Genomic DNA, 12,026 nt, shown 5'->3' with positions numbered 1-12,026 from the left:
CACTACACAGTCCTTGTGGAGACTTGTACATGGAGATGTCCTTCATTGTGCTGTGCAGTACTGCTAAATGGGACAGATTTTGAACATCGATGGGGCACTGTGGGCTCTCAGCAGCATCAGAACTGTAGCCAACTACAATCTGTAACCTCATGGCCCAGCATATCCCGTGCTGTACAGTTACCAACGTGCTATCAACCCTGCTTCAATGGAGAGTGCAGGAGGGCATGTTAGGAGCAACACCACGTATATATAAAAATGATGTATCAGCCTGGTGAAGCTACCATACAGAACAATCATGTGATAGAACTAAGTGATCTACAACCAACAGATTCAAGCTGTGCAGCTTGCTCACATCCAGTCATGAATGGTGTTGGATAATTAACAAGTCATTGGACAAAAATGCTCCACAAATACCCCACCCTCAATGATGGAGGAGCCCAGCACATGAATGTTAATAGCCAAAGTTGAAGCCAAGTGGGTGATCCGTCTCAATCTCTTCCTGAGGTCTCCAGCATCACAATTTGATTTGCTCCACATGATATCAACAAAAAACACTGCTACTGCAAAGGCAATGGGCCCTGACAACATTCTGGCAATAGTACTGAAAATTTGTGTGCCAGAACTGGTTCTGCCCCTAGCAAAGCTGTTCAGTATGGCTACAATATTGGCATCCACCCAACAAGGTGGAAAATTGTACAGGTATGCCCCATACACAAAAAGCAGGATAAATCCAACCTGGCCAATTACCACCCATCAGTCTACTCTGATCATCAACAAAGTGATGAAAGATATTCTTAACCTGGTCAACACCGGAGTTCCTCAGGGTAGTATCTTAGGCCCAACATCTTCAACTGGAAATTCCAGTAGATTCATCAAACTGCAAGTCAGGCAGATGTTTTGAAATATCAGACAATCCTGGATAATTGGATCTGAAGAGTCTTTGAGAGGCAGGGATTGTGAGAATTTTACATCAGTTGTAACAATAAATCGGAAAAGAATTGGGTGTAAAAAAAAGGAAAAAGAATGCTTCTCTGGCATCTAATATCTAAACGTGTTTGATTTGATGTATTGTCACGTATTAACATACAGTAAAAAGTATTTTTTCTTGCACGCGCTACAGAGCACACTGTTCATAGAGAAGGAAACGAGAGAGTGCAGAATGTAGTGTTACAATTATAGCTAGGATGCGGAGAAAGATCAACTTAATGCAAGGTAGGTCCATTCAAAAGTCTGACAGCAGCAGGGAAGAGGCTGTTCTTGAGTCAGTTGATACATGACCTCAGACTTCTGTATCTTTTTTTGACGGAAGAAGATGGAAGCGAGAACGTCTGGCGTGTGTGGGGTCTTTAATTATGCTAGTTGCTTTGCTGAGGCAGCAGGAAGTGTAGACAGAGTCAATGGATGGGAGGCTGGTTTGCGAGATGGATTGGGCTACATTCATGACCTTTTGTAGTTTCTTGTGGTCTTTGGCAGAGCAGAAGCCATACCTTCAAGCCCAAAGTCACTGTTGTGCTGAAAGAGCAGCTGAGATTGGTTGTCCATTATTGTTATTACAGGTTGGCTGCTTATTACAGGTTGGCTGTGGGGAAGTTTTTTTTTTATATTTTTTACTTTTTCTTTGCTGTTACCTGTTTCAAGGATGGCAGTTCAGGCAGTGTGCTGCATCTCCTGTGGGATGTATGTGGTGAGGGACTCCAGTAGTGTTTCAGGGGATTTTACTTGTAGGAAGTGTCTTAGATTGAAGCTTCTGGAGGAGCGTGTTAAGGAGCTGGAGGTGGTATTAGATGAGCTCCGCATAATTCGTGAGGCAGAGAGAGACATTGATAGGAGTTTTAAGGAAATAGTCACTCCTAGTAATCAGTCTTGGGTCAATGTCAAGAGGAGGGGAAAGAAGCATGTGGGAGGAGAATCCCCTGGGGCTGTTCCCCTCCAAAGTAGGTTTTCGGTCCTGGAGGCTACAGTTGAGGAAGCATCAACTGGGGATAGCCAAAGGGAGCAGGACTCTGGGGGTGAGCCTATTGTAAAAGCTCAGGTGTCTAGGGGATGCAAGAGATTGGGCCTCGTGATTGGGGACTCTACAGTTAAAGGGACGGATAGGAGAGTTGGTAGTAAGGGTAGGGATTCAGGGCTGGTGTGTTGCCTACCAGGGGCTGGGGTCCGGGATGTGTCAGAGAGGATATTCAAGACTCTTAGGGGAGAGGGTGATCAACCCCAAGTTATAATTCATGTGGGGACACATGACATAGGGAGGCTAAGGGAAGGGGATATTAAGCAGAGTTTCATGGAGTTGGGATGGAAACTAAAGGCCAAGTCAAACAGAGTGGTTATCTCTGGACTCTTGCCTGTGCCACGGGATAGTTTAGAGAGGAATAGGGAGAGGGAAAGTTTGAACTTGTGGCTGAGGGGATGGTGCAGGAGGGAGGGGTTTGATTACTTGAGCAATTGGGGCTCATTCTGGGGAAGATGGGATCTCTATAAGAGTGATGGTATACATCTGAACCAGAGGGGAACAAATATCCTGGGGGGTAAATTTGTGAAGGTTATGCGGAGTGGTTTAAACTGATTCAGAGGGGGGGTGGGATCCTGGGTAGAGGGGGTGAAAGTGAGGGGGGCATAGATGGGGACTGCAATGCACGGCATTGTGGGGGTGGGGCGGAGCGAGGTTTGAAATGTATATACTTTAACGCGAGGAGTATTCGCAATAAAGTGGATGAACTTGCAGCGTGGACCAGTACCTGGGACTTTGATGTTGTGGCCATTTCAGAGACGTGGATAGAGCAGGGTCAGGAATGGTTGTTGCAGGTGCCGGGGTACAAGTGCTTTAGTCGGAGTAGAGAAGGAGGTAGAAGGGGGGGTGGAGTAGCATTATTGGTCAAGGACTATATCACAGTGTCAGAGAGGAAGTTTAATGAGGACTTGTCTGTTGAGGTAGTATGGGCAGAAATTAGAAATAGGAGAGGAGAGGTCACCCTGTTGGGAGTCTTTTATAGACCTCCAAAAAGTTCTAGAGAGGTTGAGGAAAGGATTGCAGAGACAATCCTGGTTAGGAGTGAAAGTAATAGGGTAATTGTTATGGGGGATTTTAACTTTACTAATATTGATTGGAATTGCTATAGCTCTAGCTCGTTAGAGGGGTCAGTTTTTGTTCAAAGTGTGCAGGAAGGTTTTTTGACTCAATATGTAGATAGGCCAACTAGAGGTGAGGCTATATTGGACTTGGTGCTGGGAAATGAGCCAGACCAGGTGCTAGACTTGGAAGTTGGTGTGCTTTTTGGTGATAGTGACCACAATTCGGTTACGTTCACCTTAGTGATGGAAAGGGATAGGCATGAACCTCGGGTCAGTAGTTTTAGCTGGGGGAAGGGTAATTATGAGGCCATTAGGAGAGAATTAGGAAGCATTGGTTGGACTAGGAGATTACAGGGACTAGGAACGTCTGAAATGTGGAGTTTTTTCAAGGAGCAGCTACTGTGGGTCTGTGATAGGTATGTCCCTGTCAGGCAAGGAGGAATTGGTAGGGCTAGGGAACCGTGGTGCACAAAAAAAGTTGATTTGTTGGTTAGGAAGAAGAAGGAAGCTTATGTTCGGATGAGGCTTGAGGGCTCGGGTAGTGCAGTAGAAAGCTTTAGATTGGCTAGGAGGGAGTTGAAGAGGGAGTTAAGAAGGGCTAGAAGAGGGCATGAGATGACTTTGGCTGATAGGATTAAGGAGAATCCTAAGGCGTTCTATAGATATGTCAAGAACAGAAGGTTGGTTAGGGCAAGATTAGGGCCAGTTACAGACAGTAGGGGGAAGTTGTGTGTGGAACCGGAAGAGATTGGAGAGGCATTGAACCATTATTTCTCTTCGGTGTTCACGCAGGACGATATGAATGTAGCTGAGGAGGTCACTGGGGTGAAGGGGTGTAAAATAGAAAGTATTGTAGTTGATACAGAGGATGTGTTGGATATTCTAGATGGGTTGAAAATAGATAAGTCCCCTGGTCCAGACGGGATTTACCCTAGGATTCTATGGGAGGCAAGAGAGGTGATTGCAGAGCCACTGGCTCTGATCTTCAGGTCGTCGTTGGTCTCTGGTATAGTACCGGAAGATTGGAGGACAGCGAATGTTGTCCCATTGTTTAAGAAGGGGAGCAGAGACTTCCCTGGGAATTACAGACCAGTGAGTCTTACTTCTGTAGTGGGCAAGGTTTTAGAAAGAATTATTAGGGATAGGATTTATAGTTATTTGGAGAGTAATGAATTGATTAGAGATAGCATGGTTTTGTAGCGGGAAGGTCGTGCCTTACTAACCTTATTGAGTTCTTTGAGAAGGTGACCAAAGAGGTGGATGGGGGTAAGGCAGTTGACGTGGTATATATGGATTTTAGTAAGGCGTTTGATAAGGTTCACCATGGTATGCTTCTGCAGAAAATGCAGATGTATGGGATTGGTGGTAATTTAGGTACTTGGATCAGGAATTGGTTAGCAGATAGGAGACAGAGGGTGGTGGTTGATGGTAATTATTCATCATGGAGTTCGGTTACGAGTGGTGTGCCTCAGGGATCTGTTTTGGGGCCACTGCTGTTTGTAATCTTTATTAATGATCTGGATGAGGGTATAGTTGGGTGGATTAGTAAGTTTGCTGATGACACCAAAGTCGGAGGTGTGGTAGATTGTGAGGAAGGGTGTCGAAGTTTGCAGGGTGACTTGGACAGGTTGCAGAGCTGGGCCGCGAGGTGGCGGATGGAGTTTAATGCGGAGAAGTGTGAGGTAATCCATTTCGGTAGGAATAACAGATGTGTTGAGTATAGGGCTAACGGGAGGACTTTGAATAGAGTGGAGGAGCAGAGGGATCTAGGTGTATGTGTACATAGATCCCTGAAAGTTGGGAATCAAGTAGATAAGGTTGTTAAGAAGGCGTACGGTGTCTTGGCGTTTATTGGTAGGGGGATTGAATTTAGGAGTCGCAGCGTCATGTTGCAACTGTACACAACTCTGGTGCGGCCGCACTTGGAGTACTGTGTGCAGTTCTGGTCCCCACATTACAGGAAGGATGTGGAGGCTTTGGAGAGGGTGCAGAGGAGGTTTACCAGGATGTTGCCTGGTATGCAGGGGAGGTCCTATGAGGAGAGACTGAGGGATTTGGGGTTGTTTTCACTGGAAAGAAGGCGGCTAAGAGGGGATCTTATAGAAACATATAAGATGATTAGAGGTTTAGATAGGGTGGATAGTGATAGCCTTTTTCCTCTGATGGAAAAATCTAGCACGAGGGGGCATGGCTTTAAATTAAGGGGGGGTAGTTATAGGACGGATGTCAGGGGCAGGTTCTTTACCCAGAGGGTGGTGAGGGACTGGAATGCCCTGCCTGCTGCAGTTGTAAATGCGCCTAGTTTGGGGGCGTTTAAGAGATTGGTGGATAGGTTTATGGACGAAAAGGGATTGGTTTAGATTAGTGGGTCAATGTTTTTTTTTAAAAATAAGACTGGTCGGCGCAACATTGTGGGCCGAAGGGCCTGTTCCGCGCTGTAATGTTCTATGTTCTATGTTCTATGTTCCCCATCACCAGAGCCTCACACCCTGACACTTCTCCTAGAAATTGTTTCAAAAACTCTTGGAGGAATTGAGCATGGCAGTGTGACTACCCGGACAAGAAGGGGCAGGACCTGAAGGGTAGGGGAGCTTGGTAAAGGGGGAGGGAAGGGGGAATTATAGGTGCTGTGATCACAGGTATGCAACCCAAATGAGAAATAACATGCATTTACTAATTTTTTAAATCCTTACAGTGCCCCGAAAGCATATTACATCCTACCAATTTCTTTATATATATGGTCACTGTATTTATGTGGGATAAGAACAGTCAGTTTACACACAAGGGCATGGGTTAGGCAATCACTTTCTGGGAGTGGGGGATATTGGTGGAGCCAGTGATTGGAAGGCCAGCGGTCAGGGAGGGGTGGGGGTCCATTGGGGAGGCGGGAGGTCAGGGGAGGTCTGTGGAGGAGGGAGTTAATGGGGTTTCTGGGGAAGGGGGGTAGTCCATGCAGAGGGGAGTCTGTAGGGGTTGATGTCCATGGTGGGGTGGTGGTATTGACAGATCTCCCATGAACTGTGTAGACTTGTACATTGTGGAATTTTCCTTCCAAAATTTGAAGTGTCACAAAAGTCTAGGTGGAGGGGGGAGCTGCTCTCTCCAAATGTGAACTCTCTCTCTCTCTCTCTACAGTTGCTGCCTAACCTGCAAAGCATTTCCAATATTGTTTCTGTTTTTCAATCCATGAAATATGTGGAAGTGTATTAATTTTGTTGCTGTATTTCTGCTGTGAGCTATAGAGCCAAGAGAACATTGTGTCAGGATCCCAGATCTTGTGTTCTTGTGTAGTGGATTCAATTTAAGTTAAAAGGTCTTAGCTGAGCTGTGGCTGAAGTGGGAAACTGAGGTAGTAGAATTCAGCACAAGCATAATTAGACCAAACAGTTTGTTAAGCATCCAGTTCAGTTGCGCCCTGGGTAGATCTCCATTGAATATTTCATGATTTTGCAGCAGTGGGCATATTTTGCAGTCACTGAGACTCGGGATAAATTCCAAAAAAAAGTGATTTTTCACAGTAACTTTAATGCAGTGTTAATGTAAGCCTGCTTGTGAAATTAATAAATTTAATGCTGATGAATTAATGTTTCTTCCAGAGCAGCCTGAGTGGAGAACTATATCCATGGCATTTAGAGTGAGTTTGCAGTGTTACAGCTTAGTAGCTGCTAAGGGAAAGGTGTTGATTTGAGGATGAACATTCTGTTACCACTTTGTAATTGTGCATTTTTGACCAATCAGATTGAGGTACATAGAAATATAGAAACTAGAAGCAGGAGTAGGCCACTCGGCCCTTCGAGACTGCTCCACCATTCATTTTGATCATGAAAATCAATATCTTGATCCTTCCTTCCCCCATATCCCTTCATCCTTTTTGCCCCAACAGCCGTGTTTAATTTCTCCTTGAGGTATTAATGGGAATTAAAGGTGCTGTGATCACAGGTATGCAACCCGAATGAAAAATAACATGCATTTACTAAGTTTTTAAATCCTTACAGTGTCCCAAAAGCATATTACATCCTATCAATTTCTTTAAATATATGGTCACGGCCTTTATGTGGGATAAGAACAGTCAGTTTACACACAAGGGCATGGGTTAGGCAATCATTTTCTCACCAGCCAGTCAGTGGTGTTCTGGAATAGACCCGAAGGAATTGCCATGTTAACAAAGCAGCCCTGTGTCTGGGCTGTTTTCTATTTCCATTTTTTAAAAATTTCTTTTCATCTTATTAAGAACATAATAACATAAGAACACAAGAAATAGGAGCAGGAGTAGGCCATCTGGCCCTTCGAGCCTGCCCCGCCATTCAATAAGATCATGGCTAATCAATTGACTTACTTTATATCCTTATTTTTATTTGCCCACCTCTAAAATCTCACTTTCCATCTTGTTTCCCTCCTCGCCACCACCCTCCCCCAACCGCCACCACCACTCCACCCCACTCGGGCCACCTGCCACATTCCTACACTCTGCCATTTACACGTTCCGATTTAATAATGGACACTATTAGCACCATTCCTAGTCTTTGTCATCACCATTTACATTCCTCTTGTCTTTTTGTCTATGTCATCCCAATCAATTACAACCTCCACCCTCTCAGTATTCTCTTCCTATTTTCCTTATCTTCAGCTTTGATGACAGGTCACCTAGGCTCTATTCTCTCTCCACAGGTGCTGTCAGACCTGTTGAGATTTTCCAGCATTTCTGTTTATGTTTCAGATTCCAGCATCTGCAGTATTTTGTCTTTATTGGGGTAGTTTTCCTTGATTTAGCAGTCTGGCAGACAACCAGTAAAGGCTAAGGAAAAATAAAATAGAGCTACCACAATGGGAGCTAAATTAATTAAATGACAGCTTCAATAGCAAGTGGTTCTGAGGGGATGTTTCCTCTCAAGGGAGAGTCTAGGGCATAGTCTCAGCATAAAGAGGCACCAATTTAAAACTGAAAAGGAGGACGGAATTCTTCTGAGGGTTGCGACTCTTTGGAACTCCTTACCACAGAGAGCTATGGGGCAGGATATATTTAAGGCTGAAGTAGATAAATTTTTGACCAATAAGGAAATTGACGGTTACGGGAAAGGGCAGGAAAAGTGCACGCAAGGAATGTTGGAACAGCCACGATCCTATTGAATGGTAAAGCAGCCCAAGGGGCTGAATGGCCTACTCCTGTTCCTATTTATTATAGCCTTTTAAAAACAGATCCTTCATCACTGCAGCTCCTACTGGTCAACATCTTCTGTTAAACAAAATGTTGGAGGGAATTATACTGTCCTGCCTGCCTCAGGAATCGTAGCTGGTGGGCGGGCAGCCCATACAAAAGCCCATTGATCTTGGACTGGATGCTCTGGTTTTGGAGCAAGTGCAGCCAGAGAATCCCACCCACTGTGTAACCCTGTATGGCTTTTAAGATGTTTCTGAATTGGACCAAAGTCACTTATTGCTATTCCAATTGCCGATAAGGTGTTGGCTGCCAAATAAATTCATTCCTTTTTTGTAGTAAGAAAATCTCAAAGACAGAAATGCCCCAGCTTGGCTTCTCATACTGGAGAGACATTCCAGGCTGTGTTTTTGCAACTTAAGCTACACTCTTCTTTGTAAACAATAGAGCTGAAGATAATAGTTTGTCATTTTTAACATTGAAAGTAGGCATCACAAAACAGATGCATGTGGGATATTGGGTTTCTTGAAATGTACAGTCGGAAGATTGCACCAGTTAGGCTCCAAAGCAGCCTGAAGTTGGCGCTCCTTGGAATTGCTAGTCCCCATTATTTGCTGCAGTTTTATACATTTCCAATTGCGAGTGAATGTTCAGCAAATGAGGAAGGATGTTGGACTGATTACTGATTGTAGTTCAAACTCCAGTTACAAAGCCCAACTGACATGCTAGTGCTTGACCGTGAACCTGCTGTTGTCAGTGTTGTGTTTGTCCATGTATTACTTCTTCAGAATTCATCATTGCAATTCAGAACAAAATGTTTTTTGGGAGTGGAGAAGGATGTAGTTCTACTTGGGCAAGATATTCTCTAAAGGGAGAGTGTTTCCCGACTCATGTTTCTCCCCATGGCAGAACATCGGTGGTACAGTGCTTAGCACTGCTGCCTCACAGTGCCAGGGCACCAGTTCAATTCCAGCACTGAGTCACTGTCTGTGTGGAGTCTGCATGTTCTCCCAGTGTTTGTGTGGGTTTCCTCCACATATTCCGGTTTCCTCTCTCATGCCAAAGATATGCAGATTAGGTTGATTGGCCATGCTAAATTATTCCTTGGTGTCGGGGGGGTGAGTAGGGTAAATATGTCAGGTTACAGGGATGTGGCCTAGATGGGATTGTTGTCAGTGCTGGATAGATAGGCCGAATGACTCCTTCTGTATTGTGGCGATTTGACGATGGAGCCTATTTGCATTTGGATGCTGGATTTTCACCAAAGAATTAAAGACAATGCTGCATTGGAGATAACATTTTTATAGCAATATAATCATAACGTGATGCATATAATGGATCTTCCTTCTTGAAGGAGTTTTTGAATTAAAAAAATTAACTAGGAACATCTTGAGAAAATTGTGCTTTTGATTCATTTAATCTTTTTTGTAAAATGTTCAACGGATTCTGTATTTATCTGTGTTCCTCACTGCTTTGTGATTCAAGTGCAATTAATAATTTTATATCCAACAAGTCTGCTATTTACAAGGAATCAGATCATCTTCAACAAATCAACTGAGAAATTACTCATTAAAACTGGAGTAACGTTTACCTGTCCACAAATATTTTATTTCACAGCTAACATCAGATACTCGTTCCTGATGTGAAACGCTATCCTGTAAAACTTTCCCATGTATTTTCTTTCTAAAGAGATTTTAAATTTCTGTTCATCTTCTCCAATGACCCTCATAACACCTTTGGACGGGAAAAGGCAGCATCCCCTCTCTGCAGAGCTCTACACCACTTTGCCAGGATTCATGATCGATTTTGGATCCAACGTTGCCTTAATTTCTCTCATCACTTGCATACCAACAGCACCAATTTCTTCAGTCAGGAGATGTCGCTTACCCAGACCTATGCCGTGCTCCCCAGTACAGGTCCCACCCATGGCCAGAGCTCTCCTGTGGGAGAAAGAAAGGGGAAAATCCCAATTGGTAAGCTACTCTGTTACAATACAGTATTTTCCCCATTCTGTACAATGCTGCAGCTTAACTGGACAAAGTACTAACTTGCTCACAGGTCTGTTTGAACCTTTACTCAGACAACTTTTGTCAGTTCCCAGCTGGCCCATGAACTGAGGAATGGGACGAATCAATACTGAATCATCATTCCATACAATTAGAGAATCCCTACAGTGCAGGAGGCCATTCAGTCCATTGAGTTTGCATCGATTCTCCAAAAAAGCATCCTTCCTAGCCCCCCACCATCCCTGTAACCTCGGCATTTGCTCCACTAATCCCTGTGGCCTACACATTCTGGGACACTAAGGGTCAATTTAGCTTGGCCAATCTACCTAACCGTACCAAACTATGTTCTGGGTACACAAGTGGCACAGTGGTTAGTACAGCTGCCTCCGGGACCCAGGTTTAAATCCACAGTTCACATGGAGTGTGCATGTTCTCCCGGTGTCTGTGTCGGTTTTCTCTGGGTGCTCTGGTTTCCTCCCAGTGTCCAGAAATGTGCAGATTGGCCATGCTAAATTGCCCCTTAGAGTCCAAAGATGTGCAGGTTAGGGGAAATTAGTCACGGTAAATGCATGGGGATACCGCAGGGCAGGGGGTAAAATGCTCTTTCAGTAAATCAGCGCAGATATGATGGGCCAAATGACCTTGTTCTGCACTGTACAGAGTCTACACACTGCTTTGCCAGTTGCAAGGATAGGAACAGTGGGTAAAACCCTCAGGAGCATTTTGTTTCAAAATCTTTGAAAATACCTCAGAACCTCTTATTTTAGTTTAGTTGTTTTATTGTGAAAAATATTTCCTACCATTTTTGTTCCAATGCAGTCTCCCTTTCACAGCTGGACCAGGTAAGCCTTGACAACAAGTTGCAATGAAGCTATTAAAAATATTTTCCATGCCCAGCAATGAGCAAGTCCTCATCTTCAAAATACACTCACCTGATGAAGGAACAGTGCTCTGAAAGCTCGTGATTCCAAATAAACCTGTTGGCCTTTAACCCTGGTATTGTGAGACTTCTTACTCTGTCCGCCCCAGCCCAACACTGGCATCTCAGCATCAAAATACACAACCTTTTTTCAACAGGCAACCTCATTCTCTATCTCCATTTAGAACAGCGATCTTTATAAAACATTACCTCACTGCATTCTCACAATAAATGATAACAACTTCAACAAAACCCCAGGGCTGCTCCATGGATTTCCACTTGGTTGTCTCAGCGTCAGTGTGACTAATGTACACACAGATGTTAAGCATGTTCCCAAGACTGTAAATCTCTCCATGTTACACTTGTAAATGTGGATGTATGAAATACCAGGATGGAGAAAGATGGTTTTGTTCCCCAATGCTGCTCCTCTGTAGATATTGCAGCCTCTTGTGCTTCCTTCACTAACATCTGATAATGTTAACACCATGTTGAAACAATTAATTTCAGGCAAAACTGCAAAATTGTTTCCAAGAAAGCAATTTAAACAGCTTTGAATGAGGTTAAGTGACCCAGAGACCTTCCTGCAAACATCATCCCTTAGGAACTTGTTCAGTCCTTTCTCAAAGGACTGCTACAGCCTAGCGCGTTGGAAGGTAGGTCTGCTGAGGAGCAGTGGAAGATCTTTAAGGAGATCTTTCTTGGTGCTCAGCAGAAATTTATTCCGATGGTTAAAAAGGACTGTAGGAGGAGAGGTAATAAGCCGTGGATAATGAAGGAGGTGAAGGGAAGTGTTAAATTAAAAGCGGAGGCATTTAGAGTAGCTAAGAGTAGTGGGCGAAGAGAGGATTGGGAGAGGTTTAAATGTCAACAAAGATTT

General features: G+C 44.1%; 1 protein-coding gene across 1 annotated transcript in view; it reads right to left on the bottom strand.

The window, feature by feature from the left end:
• Window positions 1-9,510: 9,510 nt before the first annotated feature.
• The window catches only part of ldhd (lactate dehydrogenase D), a 48,848-nt gene continuing 46,332 nt past the window's right edge, over window positions 9,511-12,026 (bottom strand). The window contains exon 11 of the mRNA XM_080187128.1: window positions 9,511-10,164. Within this exon, the coding sequence (XP_080043254.1) occupies window positions 9,999-10,164 (166 nt within the window). The 3' untranslated portion in view covers window positions 9,511-9,998. The remainder of the gene's footprint in view (window positions 10,165-12,026) is intronic.

Source organism: Carcharhinus amblyrhynchos, chromosome 4, assembly GCF_965287045.1.
Source record: "Carcharhinus amblyrhynchos chromosome 4, sCarAmb.v2.hapA, whole genome shotgun sequence".
NCBI lineage: Eukaryota > Metazoa > Chordata > Chondrichthyes > Carcharhiniformes > Carcharhinidae > Carcharhinus > Carcharhinus amblyrhynchos.
The sequence above is the reverse complement of the archived record's forward strand: the minus strand, read 5'-3'. Positions and strand labels throughout refer to the sequence as shown.